Source organism: Ptychodera flava (genome assembly GCF_041260155.1).
Source record: "Ptychodera flava strain L36383 chromosome 23 unlocalized genomic scaffold, AS_Pfla_20210202 Scaffold_23__1_contigs__length_28996876_pilon, whole genome shotgun sequence".
Lineage (NCBI taxonomy): Eukaryota > Metazoa > Hemichordata > Enteropneusta > Ptychoderidae > Ptychodera > Ptychodera flava.
In genome coordinates this window covers 15,477,863-15,500,840 of record NW_027248277.1, presented here as the reverse complement: position 1 = coordinate 15,500,840, position 22,978 = coordinate 15,477,863, and the positions used below count along the sequence as shown (strand labels likewise).

The window sequence follows — 22,978 nt, the reverse complement described above, 5'->3', positions numbered from 1 at the left end:
ATATATTTCAGTTATTGCCTCCTGTGCATATCTATTCATATTACAGGGCAGAACCCTTTGGAATGTTTATCACTCTTAATGTATCCACATCTTCTTTAAAATCATTTTCCTGTGCATGTGTATTCATGTTTTGGGTCCATATCTTTTGCCATATTCAAAACTTTGTAAGTATAAACTTTATATATCAGTTTACTACCCTGCAGATATGTATTCATGTTGTGGGCCTAACCCTTAGAATTTGCATATTTTAATTATTTAAAGTTTATGATAATTTTGACTCTATTGGTTTTCAAAAACACCACAAATTGTGCGTTAGGTTATTCATGAGTTTCTGCGCAAAAGACAACAAAAAAGCCTTACACTTGTTATTAGGTAGAATGCACGTAAGGGAAAAATATTTGCACTCTCTGACTTTTACTGTTGAGCCTAATTTTTTTTCTTGATTTGAAGATAATGGTTGAAATGTTCCGTGAGGAAAGTTTGACAAAGTTTAGTCTTTAATTTAGAGGCGCATACTACCTTAAACGTAATATTTATTTAACATGCAGCAAGATGCTGAGAATACGTCACTATTCAAAACTCTACAGTACCTATGTGTGATCCTGCAAGCATTGATATTTTCTCGTGAGAGCCCACTGTCGTTTTCTGTGAATTAATATTCTTCAAATATGTGTAAAAATATGCTGACATGGCTAGTCCTGATGAATGTAAGCAAGAAAAAAAAAACCCCACAAAACCTGATAGTTTTTGGCGCCCATTTCCCTTTAAAGAGGTCCAAAGTCACTGTTGATGACAGAGGGGCTTTGGCTGAACTATTGTGGTGAAAGGGTGAAGCCGTATCCCAAATCATGTTCAACAGGGCGGATGGACCTACAGACAGAGGAATGAAAGGGTTGTATACCACAGCAGCCTTGTTGGACCAGATTTCTGCAGCATGGATTGTGATTGGTGGAGAAGCTGCCACAGTATGGACTTGTTGGACCAGACAGCCTGGATGGTGACACTGATTGGAGGCTGTTATGATTGCTTCGTTTTCAGATACTCAGGATATCCCTTGCAGGCTTTTTGCATATCGGTTAAAAACTTTGGTACTCCAGTCTGCAAGAAATCAAATCAGTACAAATCAGTACAACTACTTCCTCTGTATACGAGTGACTTTCAACTCTTCTTTCAATTCTTGAGACAGGATACTCCCTGGGGTCAAACTTTTACGGCTATACTTTTGGTCTACAACTTAAACGAATATTTTAACCATTGAAATTTTGTGGTCTACAACTTTAGTGGCTCACTTTGAAGCTGTTGGAGTAAATATAAAAATTTTAACCATCTTAACTTTTTTTGGAAATTGAAAATTTAATTTCCCCCCTACAATTAGCATTGAGATAGCCGCCATTTTGAATTTCAAATATGGGTCAAAGGTCACTTACCTTGGCTGCCCAGTTGATAAGCCATGTTGGAATCATCCCCTTTGGATTGTCATAATAATGCATGAAGGCTGAAATAAAGAATGGGATAGAAATTGCATATTTGTTTGGACTTGGAAGTTGTTTGAATTCACAGACTCTGTGATAGATCCTGAGAGGGCCTCGTCATTCAGGTGACAGAATATAGCTGTCTGTTTCCCTTCTGTCTGAATAATTTGCATAAATCTGACTCTGAAAAAATTATACTGGATACTCTTGAACTTTCTTGAAGGGAGGGACGTGCGACAAATTTCTCAATTTTAGGGGACATCAATTTAGGTAACGATGAGGGACTGGGTTAAAATTGAAGGTAAAAACACATAGTACTCCATGCTGATCTAAAAGTGGTCCACTCAGTGAAGACAAGGCACATAGTTATTTCAGTCTAACGTTTAGAAAATTTCATAGCCATACCTTTTGTCCCGTTTTTACCGTCAGATCTGAGCACCATACTCTGATGAAAATCGTCGACTCGTATGACACTCTTTCGTTCAGGTTCACATTTAAACGGTTCACTTTTACCGAGGACGGCCCATATGTGTTTGTCGTCTATGTCGAATTCTTTCAACTGTCGCATGTAGACATACTGAGTTGGTTGTTAAGGGTGTAATGCATGCAGTTGGGAATAAAATACAGGGTTGATACACTCAGAATCACTGCAGGGAAATTCAAAGTCAAATTCAAGGACTTTCAAAGACATTTTCAGCAATTTTCAAGGATTGTTTTAGGTCTAAAATACCATTTTCAAGATGTCATTTGTACAATGTATCATTTTTATATATCATTTTATGTGCTATCATTTTCGCAGTATCACGAACTGATAATCTTATCATTTTAGAAAAATTATGGGAAAATTTTCAAATTTCCAAGGAATTTCCAGGATTCAGTTTTATTTTCAAGGACTTTTTCAGGACTTTCCTGGAGCGTATGGACCCTGGGAATAACTGTTTCCTTGGAATGTGAATTAATGAATATAGACATTTATAATAAGTGTATCAAAAGAGATGCCATGCATATTCAATAAACACTGACAACTTAATGCACGCACAACGCAAAGGCAAAGAAATGACCTTTAAACCTGTTGAACTCTGACCCCTGATGACCCCTGACACCATTTAGGGGAGTCATCCTGAACAGACTTCAAAGGGTGGATTTACTCAGCATATTTAAAGCTATCCATAACATTAACAGTTGTTTTAAAAGCATCACTTGAAAATGACTTAAAATCATTGAGCTACTGGTAGTTCCCATAATGCTTTGCTTTCTCATATCTTTGGCTGGTCCCCGCCTCAGTGACAAGCACAAAGAGGCAGGTAATGGGAAACCGCCATTACGAAATCTGATTGGTTGAACCATGCGATGCTGTCTTCGGCTGTTCAATTTTACCTGGAAGTAAAGTTAAAATTATCACAGTTTCATGATACGAACGTGGCTAGAATTTAACCATACTTACAAGTTTTGAAATATTGGCAGCTACCAGACTAGACCAAAAACACGAGACAAAAAAGGAGGCACTATGTGCGGACATGTGCAATTAACAACTTCCGGAAGACCAAAAACTAGCACATTTCAAAATGGCAGTTTGCCTGTATCTGCGTCTTACTACGTGCTGCTTGTCTGGTCACGTGAGACGCAGTGATCAGCGAATCTCATATCTTAAACAGCTGCACATGCTCTGTATGATGGCACAGTTTGGTCTCTTTGCAGGTTTTCAAAACACTGGCATCACAAAATACTCAGGATATTTTCAAAAGGATACGTCTCTATTTGACATCGGGAATGGAAAGTTAACTTGCCAGTAGACTCCGCTTTTTCCATCCTCAGTTACCGGTTTCAATTCTGAGTAGAAGAATAAATAAAGAAAAGGAAAGAGACACAAATTGCTTAAAGATTTACTAACATTTAAAATTCATAATGGACTAGACTTATTGTGTTAACTGTGTCTGCAGAAATTGTAACTTCATAGTTTTACAAAAACAGGATAGTGAATACTGAATTGTGCTCCACTGATATCAAACTGAATCTACACAAGCAGCAGGTGCAAAATATTGACTTAAAAGTTTGCATGTCAATAAAATTATTCTGGAAGCACATTCTACCGGAAATTCCCCCCCCTCCCAAATCCCTGATAGCCATCCATTCACTTTTTGGTAGCAGTGTTCTCAACAGTTAGTAAAAAAAGGGCAGGCAATTACATAACAATGAATAATTTGTGCCAACCCACGCCTTCCCCATCCCTAAGTGGAGGACCCTGGCTAGTTCAATACCAACATCAAGGGAACCGAGTTGTTCTGAAGTTGAGTTTGATTGTCTATACAATGCAAGATCCGAGGTACATGAATATTCCACATTGATTAAGGGTCATTAGCATAAATTTTAATACCGAAACAAAGCTCATTAATGTAATCTGCATATTTGAATATCATTATACCTTGCATCTTGCACTAATAGTGATTGTCCCTGGACTCCCACATACAATCTTTATATGTAGAGTCCAGTGTTCTCCCGAATAAGGTAACAGGGGCGTGGCGCCCTCTTGTAAATTCCGAGCGCCCCCTTGCAGAAATGAAAAAGATTTATTTTTTTGAAAAATAAAACAATAAATGTACGGGGAAAAAAAGTTGACAGTGATTTACAAGCAAAATGCAAGCGTGAGCGTCGATCCGCAGGTTGCAAACGGAATTCTCATCGATCTTGCAAATCTCGCGAGTTTGTGATGTCATCCGAGATCATAAGCCCATGTGCAACTCATTCATTGATGCACCGTCCTCCTCCTCCGTGCATTAGGTAACCGACTTAGCTGTATAAACATGCCTAGGAACTTGAGGGTAACCAAGGACAGCAGAGTACTCTGAAGTTTTTATAGGAGGTTAGAATTTCGCTTGTGTATTCCTTCCCAAAGCAAAACGACCTATTGTTAGACTCGGTCAGACGTGTATGTGTATCAGGCTGAGAACAAATAAGTGTAAGTGTTAAGGTAATAATTTTGACATCGATGAATAAATGTATGTCTGTCGCTATGTTTTCGTTTTCAAAAAATATAATCTTCATTGAAATCAGTGAACTGGAATAAAAGTTATGGAACACTGTCTCAGATTTCTTTTCCTTTGAGCTTTTTTTATATGAAAAAAATACTCCCCCAAGTGCCACCAAATAACACTAATTTAATCTCCGTTTTTCAAAAGCTCCAATGGCAGAGGGGGGACACCTTCGCACCACGTCTTCACCCTCTTTTAACAAAATCCTGGGGAGAACACTGGAGTCAGTGATATTTGTTGATTTGTTGGTTGACAAATATACAATGACAAACTAATGAATCAGTAGCGTAACTTTTGGTGATTTTGTTTACTATTTTTGATTTGTATGTGAATCGAAAGTTCTTCTTTTACTTCAAAAAGCATGTTGAAACACCCAGTATTTAGCTTGTCAACAGAGTGTCTGTTGTGTAAAAAATATTGTGTACATTTGAATTCTAGTTCAGATCAGAATTCACTTGTCAACAACAACAATGCAATCTACACATGTACACCTGAGTTGACAAGCTGAATACTGTGTATCTCAACATCCTTTGGGAGTGGAAAAAGAAGCTTTAGCTGACATTCAAATCAAAAATATCATTAATATGGAAAAAAATCACAGCTTCTGACCCTTTATTAACCCTTTCACCCCATTTCCATGTCTGGAGGTCCAATTTTACCATGAAAACAATGGAATTGGGTCCAACCACAGTGGTGAAAGGGTTAAACTAAGTCCAGCAACAACACAGATCTGTGTTACTTGTACTCCTTAGCCCATACAGATGTATCCTGACTCCACCCGTAGTACGCCTGATCCCCAATTATACTAATTCCCCCCCATTTTAAATCATACTGTCCCTATACATAGGATAACATTACCATAAACATAACCGTCCCATTTCTTTCTGTACTCCAGATCCATGTAAACTTGGGCACAAATTTCAGGATCCAGGTCTTCAAGAGTTCCAAATACTTTGTATTCATACAGACCAGATTCCTGACAACATAATAAAGTTTATAAAAAATTAGCCATTACCGTTTGAGAAAATGTACACAAAAATAAAAATATATGATGATTATTATTATTAATGATTAACTTTTGATCAATTTTAGTGCAAACAGCCATAAAATAGTGAAGATAAATTGATTGCATAATTAAGGGATGGACCAACATATTGGGAGGGGGCAAATCAGAATAAGAATCATGTTGCAACTTATAATAATTCAGATTTTGGGAAAAATTTGCAGAGCATGCATACTTTTTCAATAGAATTCAGTCAATATCTTTTTTTTTTTCAGTTGTCAGTCACATGAATATTTGTTAGAAAAGCATTAATAAGGCATGATATTTTATGACAATTTTAAATTTCTGTGTATTTCTTTGACAAACCCTCCAAAGACCTTATGGGATACCAGTTCCTGGTAATTTCTGTCATCATAGTTGATGATTTCAGTAAAAACAACATTCCAAATCAATAATATAAATAGAGTAGTAAACACAAAGGGCAGAAATTCCTTAAGGACTGATATTTGAAAGCAGTTTAACATATGACTTTCCAACTTTGAAGCAGTTACAACATGGTGTATTCGTTAATTCTAGTATTGCTATAACAGGGGACAGGGACATCATAAAAGTCCTTTCATAAAATATATTTTTCCCATATAATTTAGCGAATAAAAAGCCCCTGGTATTTTGTATGGTGAAAAGGTAATTACAGTATTTGAAAGTATTGGTACATGGGGATACAGAGTTCAGCCTTGAAGGAAAAAAACTACTGTGTAAACAAAAGAGCAAACAACTAATGTTACCATGGCAACAAAAGCGCACATCTGACAAGGCGTGCACCATTTTCAGTCAGGAAAACAGTTAAATTTTAACACTATGACAGCTTCCCTGATGTTAATTATCCCTCTAATGACTTGTTTCTGATGGTTTTATAGAGTTCACATACAATCAACACTGATATCAGGGTTTTACACATATTTGTCGATCTCAAGTATTAATAACAGTTACACATGACCTACTATATTTTATATGAAATTTCTCTAAATTGTCACCACACCTTCAGCAATAAATGGACATTGGTGTTGCCGCCGGCACTCGTTAGACATTACTAGGTACGCCCATTATACGAAACACAAGGCTATCGAGGCCGGTTGGCAGACCCCTCGACAACAACCGTCTGAACGGTTGGAGAATGCGTCGATATGATATTTGGTGTATTATAAAGTTGTCGTCCGACTCACCATAGAATTTGGGAATAAATATGTCACAAAAACAGCAAGGTAGTTAATATGTGTACATGGAAATATGCCGTATATTACCTCGATATACCGTCGGTATATCTTGATGCCATGCGACTCCGTGAAAAATTCGTATCCATCGAGATTCGGGTTTTCCAAATCGTTGCACGCTTCAACGAACTTGTCCTCCGGAAACATCACGGCCACCGGCTGGTCCGACATCTTAGGCGTTCGAGGAACAGCGCCAAAGAAGATCCTGCAGATGGGAACCTGTTTAAATCGAGATATTAGAGTCCACGTCGCTATGCAGGATAGAACCAGTGTGTGTGAATAGCGGTAGATTGAACTCATGAAGTTAATATTGGATACGAAAAGTCAGATGTCAGATACCATTTTTGATGTAAGACCACCCAAGTTACTAATTGTAAACTCTAAGCAAAAGTCATTTGAGCAGATAGAAAACTTCATCATATATAGACTAATATTCTTGTGATTGAGAAATTTTTAAAGAATAACTGAAGGTAGGGATTTAACTACATAACAATTTCGATTCGGTAAAATTTTGAATTTTTGAAAGTTTGAATGCAAATCTGTTGTGACAAAACCCCAGAAAGTTAAGGGATTCATGCATGGCAGCTTCGTAGGAGTACGCCTGCGCAAAGCCCCTGACGTCATTGACATCATTTGTCATTCATGATCGATTGCAACATAACATGCATAAGGATACGCACCCGGTATATTTAGTAAGGATTCCCTTTCATTTCGCAACGCTTTACTGCAGCGAGCAGGACACAAGGAATCGTGTACGACTGCAAACGTGTGAATTTTTCAAAGACGCAATCAAAGATATTTTACCTTAGCCGAGGAAGAAATTTACGAAAGTGGTATATAAACATGGCCGGCGTAGGCATTGCCGTGCGATCAACAAGCAGGGTCGCCAAAATATCAACTCTCAAGACGGTTTACCCTCACTACGTCGTCTGCAACGTCTCTCGTGCCAGTGCACCGAAAATGGGCCATTGGCACACTATCAAGGCACAGAGATATCTACCAAGTTTAACGGTAAGAGATCAAACAAAACAGTTATAGTCATCATAGCAATCAAGAACACTATTTTATTCACCGATTATGTAACAGACTTTTTCAGCTGTCTGCCGGCTGATGCCGGTACCGGTAGGCTGTGCTGTGACAATGCAATGAGGTAACGTTATATCCGCAGTTCCCCGAAGTGTCTGTGATGGAAAGTTTCCAGATTTCTGATGAAAGTGTTAGGTGCCAACAAGCCTCGTAAAAACTTACTCTACAAGAAAAATTTCTGATATCTTGTCTGCCTGCTTCCAGATAAGGCCCCCCAAAAGATTTGTTTCTGGTCATCGCGCATCTTTTCAAAGTGTGCGCGTCAACTCTTTTTTACCTGTTTTCCATCCCCCCCCCCCCCCCATGGAAAAAAAGGGGGGGGGAATGTATCAAATTTCACCTAAAATAAAACAAAAATTGAAACCAAAAATCGCGTCACCGCATCATTTTTGCCACATGTCAATGACCAGAAACAAACCTATAATTTTTTTTGGCCTAACCAAAATTTTTGTATAGAATTACCATAATAAATAAGAAATTGAAGCGTCAATTGATGTTTTCCGGAACGGTTTTTATTTCTAGGTGTCGAGATATATGTGTTCATCAACAGCGATGCAAAAGCCAAAAACTCAAACAGAACAGAATGGACAAAATGGATTGACACAGGAGAGGAAGGATGAACTCAAAAAGAAATTTAGTGACACCGATTTTCACCACTTCAGGTAAACGAAAACACACTGTGACAGTTTTGCTGTACACAGTCAGCGTACAGTGATCTGTGTTATTTGCGTATCCATTCTATTTGAACATGCTCAAAAGCGAGGAAAAGTAGGAAAATTTGCCTTTTCAAGAACAAGAATAATGACAAAATTTCAAATGTTATGGCTGTGAACTTGGACTCTATGCATCTGTAATTAGAAGTCAGGTTTTCTTCTAAGCTTTTAAGTTCTATCATGGCTTATGGTACTTGTATAAGTAGTAAATTTGCCAGTTGACAAGTGTAACAGTGTCCAAGAAGAAGAGTTTGGCACTTTCAGGACTTAATAGGATCTACCAACTTGAATTCTGTTGGAAGTCTTTGTTTGTGCCAAAATGACAATCTCCAAATATATGAGAAATTCAAGTTCAAAGAGCCCAAGGTATTCAAACTATTGTTTGTCATCTGACTATCACATCAAATTTACTTTTTTGGAGGATGGTTTTGTCTGCAAGCTCATCCCAAATTTAGTTTGTCATGGCTACCAAGACTGTTCTGCAAGACTCTCATCTGGCTCCCCCCACACAGCCTCGGGAAATTGAATTCAAAAATCTCTGAGCAAGATGGCGTGATACAGACAGGCGTGATGCATCCTAAGACTAACTGATCTATGATGCAATGATCATGTTTTAGATTAAGTCATGGAAGAGGCTTTCAAAGTCTCTCTGTTATAGTCATGAATGTTAACAATGACTTTTATGTCCTGGATCAGTTTACGGACAAGTATATGACTGGTTTGGATAAAAAAGTCAAAGTTCACCTTTTCTTATTTTTTGTAGTATTAGTTCTTGACTATGTTCACCTTTGAGGGAATAACGTCAATAAGTTATTATTATTACCAAGATGGGACTTTGACAGCCACTTCAACATGAACTTGTTGATGATATAATTTTGGTGACACTCAAACATAATAGATAACATCATAGATCAGTTGCTCTCGGCTGAGTTGCACTGTCTTGCTCAGAGACTGTGTAGGCATGCCTGGATCAAAGCCCAGTGCAGTCGTGGTAACCAAGATGCAAATAGCATACATTTCAAATTAATTTATTGGTAATTGTTCACTCTAAAAGTCAGAGAGTAAAAGAAGACTTTAATTAATGATGAGAGAACTCCAACCCAAAAATACATTTAGGCCACATATTATATGCTTTATAACAACTTTCTTACCATAGCTCATTTCTACTTTCACTTTTATCATTTCAGGGGAAGTCACAAGGAAACGAAAGCTGTAGAGAAAAAGATGGAAGAGGCGTCATATACATTACCTCATCCAATCTGGTGAGCAGAGATATCTCAGAAAAAATGATTAACTGTGTAAGGACAGCACCTGTCATTCTTCATGCATTTTCATCACTGATTGCATTAATATTCATGACAAAAATGTAAATTCCACTGTACTTGCACCTAATAATCATGGCATGGCACAAAACATGTCGCCTAGAGGGCCCTCTTTCCCAATTAACCTTTGAGCACCAAAGTCAATTTTTGTCGCCCATTGTGAAATATATCCCAGTCAATTTTTTTCTGATTTTTGCCAAAATTTCACTAAGAGTCAAAAGACTGTAGCCGATGAAATGTGATATCCATTTGGTCCAAAATTATCAAAAAACAGAGAAAAATTTAAAAAAAATTGTAAAATGTTGCAGTAAAATGTTGGTGGGAAAAATTCTAGCACTCAGAGGGTTAATTCCTACCATATATTGACTCCCTAGCTTTCAATAATTGATACAAATGCTAAAGAATTACCAGAAAGAATTACTCACTTATTTTCACTTTCACTTCCTGTCTTGCATCACTCTTTTCCTTTTGATTTCCTGTCAGCTGAAATACCAAATTTCTTTTTACAGTGTTAAAAACATGCCATATCACATGTTTCTGACACAAACTGAGGTTTTTGCTACAATATTCACTATCATTATAAGTTCCAGCATGAAGTGCAAACATGTCCAGTGCTTTCTCCAGGCTTCTCCTAGAAGGGAATGTCGTCCCCTGCTTGAAAATTTGGGGGATTTAGTTTTGATTGAGGGGGATTATAATACATAATGCAAATTAAGGTTATGCAAATTGAAATTTTTTAGTGTATTAGCAAATAAGGTTTAATAATCATTGATCAAATATCAATAAAAGACTCCGTTTTAGTTCTTTTTCTATCAAGTAATTGTAAATGTTGAATAAATTAGAAAACAACACAAATCATTCACACTTCATTTATTCAAGTTTAAATGCAGGTTAGAAATCCGGAGGCAAACTGTCATTGATAGTCTTTCAGCATTTATCACATTTTTCTGTAGATAGGAATCCGGTATAACTTTGCTGTGGCCACAGACACTTAAATCAACCATGCAATGCTATATCACAGTCTGTTGCCATGGTGTGGAATGCTGCTATCAGTATATTCTTGAGGAAAATTTGACATTAAGCAAGAGGAACCCAAATGCTGGGATGGGATGAATAATATGTTATCTTACTATGGTCTGTTAGGTATATACTTTAGAATGATGATCACAATTCAAATAGTGAATGTCTCGTAATAAACGATTATATTCTTAATGTTTCACCAATATAATAAACAATTATATTCTTAATGTTTCACCAATATAACAGGTCTGAAAAGGAACGGCATGAAGTAAAGATCACTCACAAAAAACCTGAAATCCTCCTTGATAAAGTAAGTCACCCCAGCACAGTTTATTTTTTATGAAGACTCCCTAGCCCGCTAAACATTTGTACATTAATATTCACTTTTCCTGCTTGGCAGATCACTTTAATAGTAAAGTGAAATGATAAGGAAACTGTACACAAGAAGATTGACTGTTTGAGAGTCTCTGAACAGAGGGGACGTAGAGGGCGCCCTCAAACTACAGATTTTATAATCCAAGGAAACTGATACAACTTTCAAATTTTCTTTCTGCTGCTCTGAAATATGAATGAAATCTATTTTCAGTCCAAAAGTCATTGTATCATATTGAACATAGAAAAGGAAATTGAACTTTGTATAAGGATTTTGTATGAGAGATGATAAGAAACAATATTAACCCATGATTCTGTGGCAAAAATAACGAAAATATCAATAATTTTCTTTCTTGCTTTCTACATCACAGATGGCGTACTATTCTGTTCAGACATTGAGGTTTTTCTTTGATTTATTTTCCGGATACAAATTTGGCAAGCGAAATGAGAAAATGTGGCTAAGGTAATGTGACATCATTTGTTTATACCTTATGAAATTGTTATTGCTTATATGTGAATTCTTGTCCAGACTAGAATTCAAATGGAAACAATAGCAGAGCATTTTACACATATAGATAGTGTTGGCAAGCTAAATAGTTGGTATTACAACATGGTTTGGGAGTAGAACAAGAACATGCAATTGAGGAACAAAACAAAAATTGGAAAAACTCATCAAAAGTTACAGATGCTGGCCCTTTAACCCTTTGAGTGCCAAAGTTTTATTTTTGTCCCCTTTATAAAATAAACTCAAGTCAATTTTTCTCAGATTTTTGGCAAAATTTTTAGAACAAACTGTATAGCCAATGAAATGTGATGTCTATTTGGTCCAAAATTATTAAAAAATTGCAGAAAAATTCATGAAAATTGGTAAAATTTTGCACTGAAATTTTGGTTGGAGAAAATTAAAGCACTCAAAGGGTTAACATTAGACACTTACTGAATAATACTGGTACTGGAACTGTGTGTGTGGAGTGACACTTCTACAGTCTGAAGATGCTACTACAGCAAAAGCCCCATTTGTTTGAACCCTTTGAGAGCCAAAGTCAGATTTTGTCGCCTATATCAAAATATACACCAGTCAATTTTTGTCTAATTTTAGCCAAAATTTTGATAAAAATCTGAAGCCAATAAAATGTGATGTTCATTTGATCCAAAATTGTCAAAGAAATTACAGAAAAGTTCACAAAATTGGTAAAATGTTGCACACTATAATTTTGGTGGGAAAAATTGCAGTGCTCAAAGGGTCAAGGGGCAGTCCTCAATCATCATGGACTTTGAATTAAAGGGAAACCTAAGTCTAGAGACTTTGACCGTTTTATCCCTTCCAAAATCATCCTTGAGTAAAATGCAGCTCAAATTTGCAACATAATTGCACGCGCTGACGACTACGGCGCGACGAAAAGAGGAGTTGAAGTAGACGACATTTATGGAAATGAGCTCGGAATTCCATGGGCGCGAAAGGGCTCATGGGAGAAGCGTGCGTGACGTCATCGGCGATACAGACGATTGTAGCTTGCAGCTGGAGGAGTACTGTGTACAGTTCAGCGCGTTCGTAAGACGACTATGGAGAGTTCGGACAGCGATATTTCTGACATCGAGTATTACTTTTCCCTGACTGAAAGCAAACCATACTAATTTGAACCAAGATATGTAATAATTGGAAAGCATCTCAAAACATCGTTCATATCTTGCTTGTTTGCGTTTTGTGTATGATTCAGCGGAGGGAGTCACTGTGCTTATACAGACCCTGAACTGGATTGGAGAGACTGAGTGACACTGCGATCCTTCAAACTCTGTTTCTAAAACAGAGTTTTCTGTATCAGTCGCTTAAAATTAATTTTTGGTTTGTGAATGATACGGAATGATTGACTGATTGTATGTGTTACCGTGTAAGTCGAGCTTGGCCAGATCTTTAAGGTTGCGAAATCTCCGATATGTATCGGAAAATATTTATTCGCGATTTGACAAATGTGTCCTCTATTTTTCGAAGCTGGTGTCGAACTTAGGAAGTCGGGCTTACTCAGATCTAAAAAGTGATGAAATCGCCGATATAATGGATATTTGCCCGCTATTTAAAAAAACAGTATCGTCTTAAAGCTTGTTGTAAGGAATGTATTTCATACAAGACCAGCCCAAACTCCCAATGATTTCCGATATGTCCTCTGTTCAAGTCCCGATCGCATGTTTACATGTAAAGAAAGTAATTTGTGCAAGGGCCTCCCGAGTCCCGATGATATCCGATCGGCCCTCTCGACGAAGTCTCGTGTGGACATTTAATGAAAAAAAATGCTTTACATGTAAAAACATATTTCGTGCATTAATAAATCTAATAATGTAAAACATACAGTATTCTTGACTACCAGCCATGGATGCTACCAGCCATGGATGCTATTTTTGAACTAAGAGTCGGACAGAGGTAGTCGGGTGGTCAGATCTGTTAGGTGGTGATATCTCCGATATACATCGGATATTTACCCACAATTTGACAAAGTATAGTCCAGTATCAGAGTTAAAGTCCCAAGTCGCCGATATTTATCGGATAAATATCCATGATTTCGTAGACCCGGCGTGCCGACACCACACAGAGCAAGTAAATCTAGGATCGTCTGGTATCGATATTAGCCTAGGAGTCCCGGCACAATTGATATTTATAGGGTAAATATAGCGTCGGCGATTTCTCAGACCCGGCGTGCCGAGACAAATTTATAAAGTAGGCAAGAAGTCATTCCAGTATCTTGTAATATCAATATTACCAGGTATAGTCCCGAAATTGCCTATATTTATTAGTTATATATCGGAGATTTGGCAGACCCGGGATGTCAAGATAAGAGACGCTTTGTGTAGTTTCGTCTTCGGATTTTAGAGTCCCGAAATCGCCAATATTAATATTTATCTGGTTAAAACCGGCGATAGTAGGCTGACTCAGCATGTCAAGATACGAACCGCATTTTGTAGTATCGTCTTGTATCGGTATCAGATCCCGAAATCCCTTATAAAACAATCATCCTTAAAGAATTAGAACATAACGTTGTATCTTTTACAGATTTTAAACTCGCCCGACTTCTTTAGCCACTGACTGTCTTTGAAAAAAGCTGTTCTGTGGGAAGACGGTAAAAGCTGACTCCGTTTGTTCTTCCTTGAGTGATTTTTATCACAACTGGAGTTGTGATATAGAGGTGGTTTCAACCGGTGTTTGATGTCGTCCATTTCCGTAAACGACAAAAAGTCAAAAACTGCTGAACAGACTGTGTTGATATTTGATACCGATACTTAGACTGGTTCCAAGGTTCCAATTCGGAAAAATGGAGCCAAACGGACCAGCGGTTAGATAGTTTTGGGAAATTTCTAACCCCCCTTTTTAACTAATTGATTTTAGGGGTCTTTCATATATGTAGTTTTGGAATGTACACCAATCCTGCATTGTGGACTGTTTTATGAGTTGTGGAACAGAAATGAGGTTTTGATGAATGTTACAAATATGAGGATGGCTGATTCAAAGTATCAGAGATTTTTATGCACTTTTGGTAATAAAATTGATAAAAAAACAACACATTTAATGTTTTAGATTTCTCACTTTTGTTATGACCCTTACCATTTATTACCTGACTTGATGACATAACTAGCTGCTGGACCTGTTTACTGGCGCATTGATTAAAGACAAAGATCGTTTTATTTTGTGATAAGAACGTGTGAGTTTGTAAAACATAGTCTATTAGCCTGGCAATGTGTTTTTTGCGAATATTGTTTACCCCACTGAGAACAGTGTGGTTTGAAAATGGCCGGGATGCGCTACTACGGAACTTTGTTTTGTGTTCATGTGGACCAAAATCGTGTATGGCGTGATCAACCTGTTCAGTGAGAGAACAAGGACTTTGATATTGAAATCGAGAACGAGAAGACACTACCGTAGGTCAAGACAAAGGTATGGTATAAAATATTTGTATTATTATTTATATTGGAAGAAGCATGGTGACATTTTGTTCGTGAAATGTGCGTGTATTGTGCGATAGAGAAGAGTATATTGGGCATGATTGTTGTATATGTATGACGTCAGGATAGGATGAGAGCGAGATTGTGAATAGTTTATTTGTATAAATGTTGCGTTGACTGATGTGACCATCTTTCAAAGGGTTATTGTGAGTGATATGCTGCATGCTGAAGTCTCCTTGTGCAGGCCGCCTCACCAAAATGTCATTGATACTATGCAATAGAAACTTATCATTGAAAGTTTCGGCTTGATAGGAACTGTGGGTGACGTGTAGACAACGTGTGCACTGGCGTCAAGGTGTTACGAAGGCTTGGGACTATTGTTTCATAATGTTTATCGGTTCACACTAGTACTAGTTCAGGCTCATGCGTGATCAGTTACTGCAGTTATCTTGTTACATTTATAAGTACAATCGACGACTTTAAGTCGACCTTGTATAGCGTTACTATACTGGTCCTGTATTGTTGTTTATTGATTCGGGTTCGCAACTAAATCGAGTAAAAGATGATTGCATATGACTCTGCCTGTTTGACTGATTCCTTTTCACACGCGTTGTCCAAAAGATGATTTGCATATGTCTCTGCCTGTTTGACTGATTCCTATTCACACCGGTTGTGGACAGACAGTGTCGGCTTGATAGGAACTGTGGGTGACGTGTAGACAACGTGTACACTGGCGTCAAGGTGTTACAACGGCTTTGGGACTATTGTTTGATAACGTTTATCACGGTTCGACTGTGTGTTCACACTGGTTGTGGACATTTACAGTGAAAATATAGGGGCAAGGTATATGTTGAAGTGTTTACGGCGATATGTCGTTGAAATTGAGTTCATGGCCATTCATTTTTAGCTGAAAATCGACCCGTATTGGTTGATGTTGCTTAAAATAATTTGACAGAATAGAAAAATGTCGGCCGTAAGTGATACATAGTGCATGGTGCGAATAGCGCGCTAAGTTATCACACAGATTTATTCTTGTACATTCACGTTTAGCCCAAAGCGACCCCTAGCCCTATTCGTTTACATTGTCTAAAATACATTAACAGTTTTGAAAGATGCACCCGTGCAAGTATCAAAGTTAGGTTATGAATCTATTTGGTAAATCCATGGTTTTGGCCGCCAAATAAAAATTTACAGTTCAGAAAATTGTGAGCTGGGTAAGTTTTTGCTCGATAGGATCTGTGGTTGACTTCGAAATTATGTTGTTGTACTGTACTGTATGTTCAGATGTGTGGGTTCGATCGGTTTTTGAAAAACGCTTGAATCTGTAATGTAAAAATAAATTTGATCGTTTTCGTATAATCCGTCGTTGTGCTGAGCTCCCACAAGAAGGTACCCCAATTCGTGTACGTTGTCTAAATTAAATTAAGTTTTGAAAATGTCACTTAAGCAAGTTTTCGCTTGATAGGACCCGTGGTTGCAACGTTGGCGTCGAGAGTAACGAGCAAAGTTAGTTTATGCCGGACCCGGATCTGTTTTTGTATAAGTTTGGGCTTCCAAATAAATTGAAAGTTCAGGAAATTGTCAGCCGGGCAAGTTTCTGCACGATTTGAGGGCAGGACAGTTTTGTTGGTTGACAGATTAGGAAATGTCACCCTGGAGAGTTGTGGCTTGATGGGAACCGTGGTTGACGTAGAGACGATGTTGACATGTATGATGTTAGCTGTTTAATCGCAGCGGTACTTGTGGCGTGTATCGAACGCGCTCGGGTCATTGGGGTCATCGCCACAGTCCAATGATAAAGATGATACAAGTTTATTTATGTAAAGGCTAATATAGTTCATTATGTTGCAAGCTAAATCTACGATACGGTCAGTCTCGTAGTAAACTGCCAACGAAGCCTATGCGTTGGCTCGCAGCGGGACTGTGGCGATGACCCCAATGACCCGAGCGCGTTCGATACACGCCACAAGCAAGTACCGCTGCGATATCACAGCTAGTTTGATGTAGGTAGTGCGATGTACGTCGCGTCGGTCAAATGGTGATATGTACATGTGTGAGTACCTAGTAATATCGTATTCAATCAAAGAGAATTCATGTTCACTGGTCCGGATTAGTTCATAAACTTAGTTCAGTCTGTAGCAATGTACGTAAGTCAAGAAACGTGAATTCGTGGGCACAGGGATATGGAACATACCTCCATGAAGGTACTAATTTTGTAGACGTGAATGGCCGGCGAGGTGCACAATTTGTGAGAACTTAGGGGGTGAATACTTCTGTAATGCACATGCTCAGTTAACAAACAAATCTTGAACGTGAGGTCATGCATGCTGCCAGCCGGCTCACTGCATATCATGCAGCCGGCCGTACTACACAACGCGGATTAAATGATGGACTAAGTGCAGTCAAAGACTCCACAAGAAGCAGATTATGCTCTAGTTCGATTGGACCTCACGAATACCTATCGATAGACCCCATATCGTCATATGTTAACACGTAAAAAGTACTTTAATTGTAATTGCAATATGAAATGATTTTTGTGCCGTAACTGAATCGTGTATGTAATGTAGATTCGGCTTTGTCTAGCGTTTTGTATTGCTGCGAAACGAGCCCTGCCACTCCTTGACATGTTCTAGCCACTTCAATGACCAAGCTACCCGAGTGGCAAAGGCTACGGATGCGCAGCAAGCGTTTGTAGGCCTACAGCTTTTGTAATGATTGACACGGAGTTCATTGGTGATAAGACAAAACTTGTTGCTCAAGATGGAATGTGAATCATGTGGAAGCATTCAATGTTTGTGTATTTGTTCTTCGCGTATTACTGGTACATAACACAGACATCCAATTTGTTTTTAGCCTTTCAGATTAATGTCGTGTTAAATTCGTAGGATACATATTAAGGATACCTTCTACCTGAAAATTACGAAGTGACTGATGTGGTTTTCATTGTGACTATAATTATCATTAAGATCTATGTTGGTGCTTATGATGGTTTTGTACACTGCAATTATTACACTGGTGATGGTCTCTTGTTATTGCAGATTTCAGCATGCCAAGGAAAAATACTGGCGTATAAGCAAGAGAAATCAGGTATGAAATGGACTTATTGATTTTGAAGTAAACACTTGGCTAATAGTGGTTAAGTGACACAACTACATCTGCTTCCTTCATTTATATTTTTATGAGTTAGTTTTTGAACACAAAGTTATTTATGTATAAGAGAGACACATATTCCAATGTTGGTGATACACTTGGTATCTTTGGATATATCTGATCTTTGAACATTATTTTCTTTATTTGAAAGCAATATTCGTAATATTATAACTTTTTTTCATAATTCTTTTTACGGTTGTACATTTATACACGGAACGTTTATCTAATGATTACAAGTATAATTATAACTGTCATTGTTGAATGCAGATTGATTATTATAAACTGAATGATTTTTTTCTTGTTTCTCTACAGGATAGAGCGCAAACTAGGTCGTTTGCTACATCAAAAGACCATGAATGGACATTGTGCAATGAAACCAATGAAAATACAAGTAACATTGTGGCTCAACATATTACTCATGATATGACAAATAAAAGTACAGTCAAGAAAAGCAAACATAGTAACCTGTATCATGTAAATCAAAGTAACCTATGTCATAATTTAAATGTAACCAAAGAAAGTACACTTGAAAGTAACACCAGTAACAACCAACAAAGTAATAGTACCAACAAACATGTAACTGATGTAACCAACAAGGGTGAACAAAGTAACTTGTACCATGTAAACCAGCAAAGTAATTTGTGTCCAGATAAAAATGGAGACAACAGAAGTACATAAATGTTAGCAGTACTTAATATATACAACAGCAAAGTATAGTTGATAGCAGCAACAAACATTTTAAACTAATTCTGGTACATGGTAGTACACATCAAGGAAGTACACAATTTAGTATTGGATCCAGAGGCAAACAGTGCACATGCAATGCATTAATTTCCCTTTGTATGTCATTACAGAGGCACCTTATGACAAGAGCAGATTTAGATAAAATTCTGCACCTGGGAGATGAACTATATATTTCCATCATTACAGATTTAAAACTGAATGATAAATTTGTTAATGACCTTCTCATGTTCGACTGACCTACCACACACTGTCTTCATAAATCCATGGCATTATGGCATCAAAAGGGGTGAAATATATACTGGTATGATCATCATAAAATACCGTCAATGACGCTGTACCTTCTCTAATGTGTGGCCAGGTCAGGTAATTGGTTGTTGGCATGGAGTTGTTGGTAAATAGTTGATGATGTAGGGGCATGAGGTGGGATATGGACCCAAAGAACCCAAAAGATGATTAAATACATCAATCAAAAAAATTCTAAGCTACAGTATAAACTGCCTAAAGATAGTTCAATGTGGAAAAAAGTTAAACAATTCAGAAATAAGAATTAACAGTCCAAAATAGTAATGACGCACTTCCTTACTGACCTGAGTGAATGTGAAATACACAACCTGGCATCTGTAAATTAAATGTATACCAAGTGATCATTTCCAGTCACTTTTAACTGTTTTTAATGGATTTTCCAAAGAGTCCTGTGGAAATGATGAAAAACGCTTATCTGGTCTTGTGTTTGTATAACCTCATGGCTGATAATTGTCATAGTATTGAAAAAAAATTGAAAGTGAAGAAATTACTGTTTTTAATAGGCATATTTTCCTTGAAATACATGACCGTGTAAAGAATATATGCTAAAAGTGTTTAAGAGTAAATTTCTTTTCAAAAAATAATTTAATTTGTGACCAAAGGATTTTTATTCTTTGAGTTTACAAATTCACACATTGCAATTTGTTCAATCATCTTGTGCAGTGCAAAATTTATATAATGACTGAAAAACAAAAAAAAATGGCAGAATTACAGTCTTTGTGATGTAAAATTATGGGTTGACATCACGATGACTGTTAATCTGTTTGAAGTACTAATATACTATAATTTAAAGAAGAAAAATTCATGCAGAAACGGTAAAATATATTGTCAGCAATGTAGTGTTAATTTTGACTTTACATCAAAATATGCCTTTGCTGGATACCAAATATATAGGGTGAAATATCAGCCATGTTCAGCAAAATCCACACAACAGCATTGATCCTTTTCTAATTTGATTTGATTTGCTTATGTTATCCTTGTATGACAGTCAGTACAATATGGAACTTGAACACAACACAGTGAATAAGTATGCTGTAAATGAAATGGTGTGGCTGCATCCACATGCAGCAATAGGAGTGCCTTTGTCTCTCACCCCTCATTTCCAACCTGTCCACATCCCTGAAAAAATAGTTTGGTCTTATATTTATAATGTTAATAATTTCTGTATTTGTTAAAATGTGCGCATCTCAAAAACTTGATCATAAACATTTTCATTGTTTTTTATAGCTGACCAATCAGTTAACCTGTTTATTTTGAATATTTGCGCATTTTTCCTCAGTATTTGACATTTTCTGAATACCTTCTTATTCAGTTTGTCATTTTCTAAAAGTTTAAATGCTCCATCGTGTGGTCAAGCTTTCCACAAGCATCAAATGTGGTACTTCATATAGGAGGGTCTGCCTCTAGAGGGCGGGCATCATGAACACTCCTGTGTTTGTTGGTTAATTCCTCCACGTAAACTTCTGATTGTACTGTAAACATTGAACATGGCCGACGTCCGATTTTCCTGTCTAAAACTTCACTCATTTTCGTTCATATGACTCTGAAACGCCAGGAAACGATTGGGAAGAAAGGGTTATCTTGAAATATTGAGGTACTCGCCGATATTTTGCAAAATTAAATGAGAAAAAATGCAAGGAAAATGCCGACAGGCTTACACAATGACAGTTTCAGACTCGGAGGCATATGATCATCTCTGCAGATTATGCAACAGGCCCAGATCACGTGAGGCCATGAGGGGATATCCACGCAACTCAGTACCAAACACTAGCGCTCACAGAGTGAGCAAACACAAAGTGAGTACCCCTAACTCAGCTCAGTAGTCTGTAATAGATTGTAGTCAACTAAGAAACCTTGGAGAAAGGCTTAACACTGTGGCTATGCCGCGAAGTCCCTTTTGATTTTTGTCATAGCTCAAAATCGTTCTCCCACACCTCAACCTGAGCCATGAACACCCCCACCAGTTTATGATATGACCCATCACAATGGCATGATGTCAACGGATCTTGACAGACGGAAGTCTTGACAGACGGAAGTTCTTGACAGCAGCATATTGGTTTTCAACTCTAATACCTTCTCTGTCTATAAATAGACACGAGAAGGTAACAATCAGTTCAGATAGTGTTTTTGTCACAGTGCCTGAAGCTATTGAAATAGCTTTCTCACGTTATAATTCAAATTTACTTATTGTGAAAGGTTATTGTATGGCCTTATTTAAAACGGTTAATGGTATGTATGGTGTCTTTGATTCACATAGTCATGGCTCTGATGGAATGATGCAATCTGAGGGTACATGTATAACAGCGTATTTGACACACATACCGCATCTTATATCATTTTTGCTAAATTGCTTCATAGCTGGAATATGGACATGTACTCAGAGTTTGAACTTCAAGGCTTTGAAATACAATGTCTTGATACATCCAGTAAGTTTATGCAGACCACTGTGATTGATTCAGGAAATGATTTGATATCCAAATATTTCAAATTTCAGTCATCCCAACAAACATTTCACACAATAAAACAAAACAAAACCATGAGCAAAGTAGTGACAACATATGATCGGGTAAAAGAAAGAAAAAAAAAAGTGGAACTGCTGTGTAGCAAGCTCAGACAACAATCAACATTTAAATCAAAAGAAGAGCATTTGATAAAAACAGGAAAAGGTTAAACCCATGTCAACAAAGAAAGTAGAAATGCGTATTTTTAAGGAAAGAGAAATTTCCAAGTTATCAAAGCGCAAAGCCAGAGAAAGGGATGAGGTTAAATTGAAGGAAAGACAGCAAAGACAATTAAAACGTGCAAATGATCAGAAAAATAAAGTGAAACCAAAGCTCAGGCCATTACCAAAAACTGCTACATGTGAACTATTCAATTGTCCAGAGTCAGTGGAATGTTACAAGTCTAGCCAATGTGCACAGCGTCCGTGCCTAGGAAAAGGTACATCCATTACACGAAAGCGTAAAGCTCAAGATGATGAATGTCTTGCTGCAAAAAGTTCATGCATTGTTAATACCAATGAATATACATGCCAAATTTAAATACAAACCTTAGTAAGTGCATTGAAAATTTTAAAAGAAATATATCAGAGGGACCAATTTATGTCTGCTCTTCTTGTCATCAAACCTGGTTTAACATTCAGTCATACTGGCACCACAAAAACAAGATGTAAATGATATTGTCAATCAGTGTTTAACTGGTTACCTGTCTGCAATGGGCAAAGAATGGTTATGTAAAACATGTCACAATTATATATTAAAATGTAAAATTCCCAATATTTCAGTTGCAAATAATATGACTTTCCCTAAGAAACCACAACAATTACAGTTACATCACTTGGAAGAACGCTTGATTGCATTGCGCATTCCCTTCATGCAAATTAGATCACTGCCGAGAGGTGGACAACAAATGATAGCAGGCAATATCGTAAATGTACCATGTGATATTATCCCTACCATAAATTCATTGCCGCGACTTCTACATGAATCAGCTACCATTGCTGTAAGTTCAAGAAAAAACTCTCCTATGCTAAATCTGATATCACAGAAAACATACGCCCACAT

The 22,978-nt window shown here is 37.3% G+C and overlaps 2 protein-coding genes across 3 annotated transcripts in view; one reads left to right on the top strand and one right to left on the bottom strand.

Annotated features, from left to right (window-relative positions):
- Positions 1 to 834: 834 nt before the first annotated feature.
- On the bottom strand, positions 835 to 7,139 carry LOC139123420 (phosphatidylcholine transfer protein-like). Its single transcript, XM_070689559.1, has 6 exons — positions 6,806 to 7,139; positions 5,360 to 5,477; positions 3,223 to 3,302; positions 1,878 to 2,049; positions 1,428 to 1,495; positions 835 to 1,098 (listed from the first exon to the last, which is right to left on the bottom strand). The coding sequence occupies exons 1-6, from the start codon at positions 7,073 to 7,075 to the stop codon at positions 1,018 to 1,020; spliced, it is 789 nt and encodes a 262-aa protein (XP_070545660.1). The 5' UTR covers positions 7,076 to 7,139; the 3' UTR covers positions 835 to 1,017.
- Positions 7,140 to 7,474: 335 nt separating this feature from the next.
- Positions 7,475 to 22,978, top strand: part of LOC139123430 (uncharacterized) — a 34,386-nt gene continuing 18,882 nt past the window's right edge. Inside the window, exons 1-5 of one of the 2 annotated variants that reach the window (XM_070689566.1) lie at positions 7,475 to 7,786; positions 8,384 to 8,523; positions 9,762 to 9,836; positions 11,163 to 11,226; positions 11,660 to 11,751. In XM_070689566.1, coding sequence (XP_070545667.1) covers positions 7,619 to 7,786; positions 8,384 to 8,523; positions 9,762 to 9,836; positions 11,163 to 11,226; positions 11,660 to 11,751 — 539 coding nt within the window. In that variant the 5' untranslated portion in view covers positions 7,475 to 7,618. The remainder of the gene's footprint in view (positions 7,787 to 8,383; positions 8,524 to 9,761; positions 9,837 to 11,162; positions 11,227 to 11,659; positions 11,752 to 22,978) is intronic. The other variant, XR_011549659.1, reaches the window with a different exon arrangement.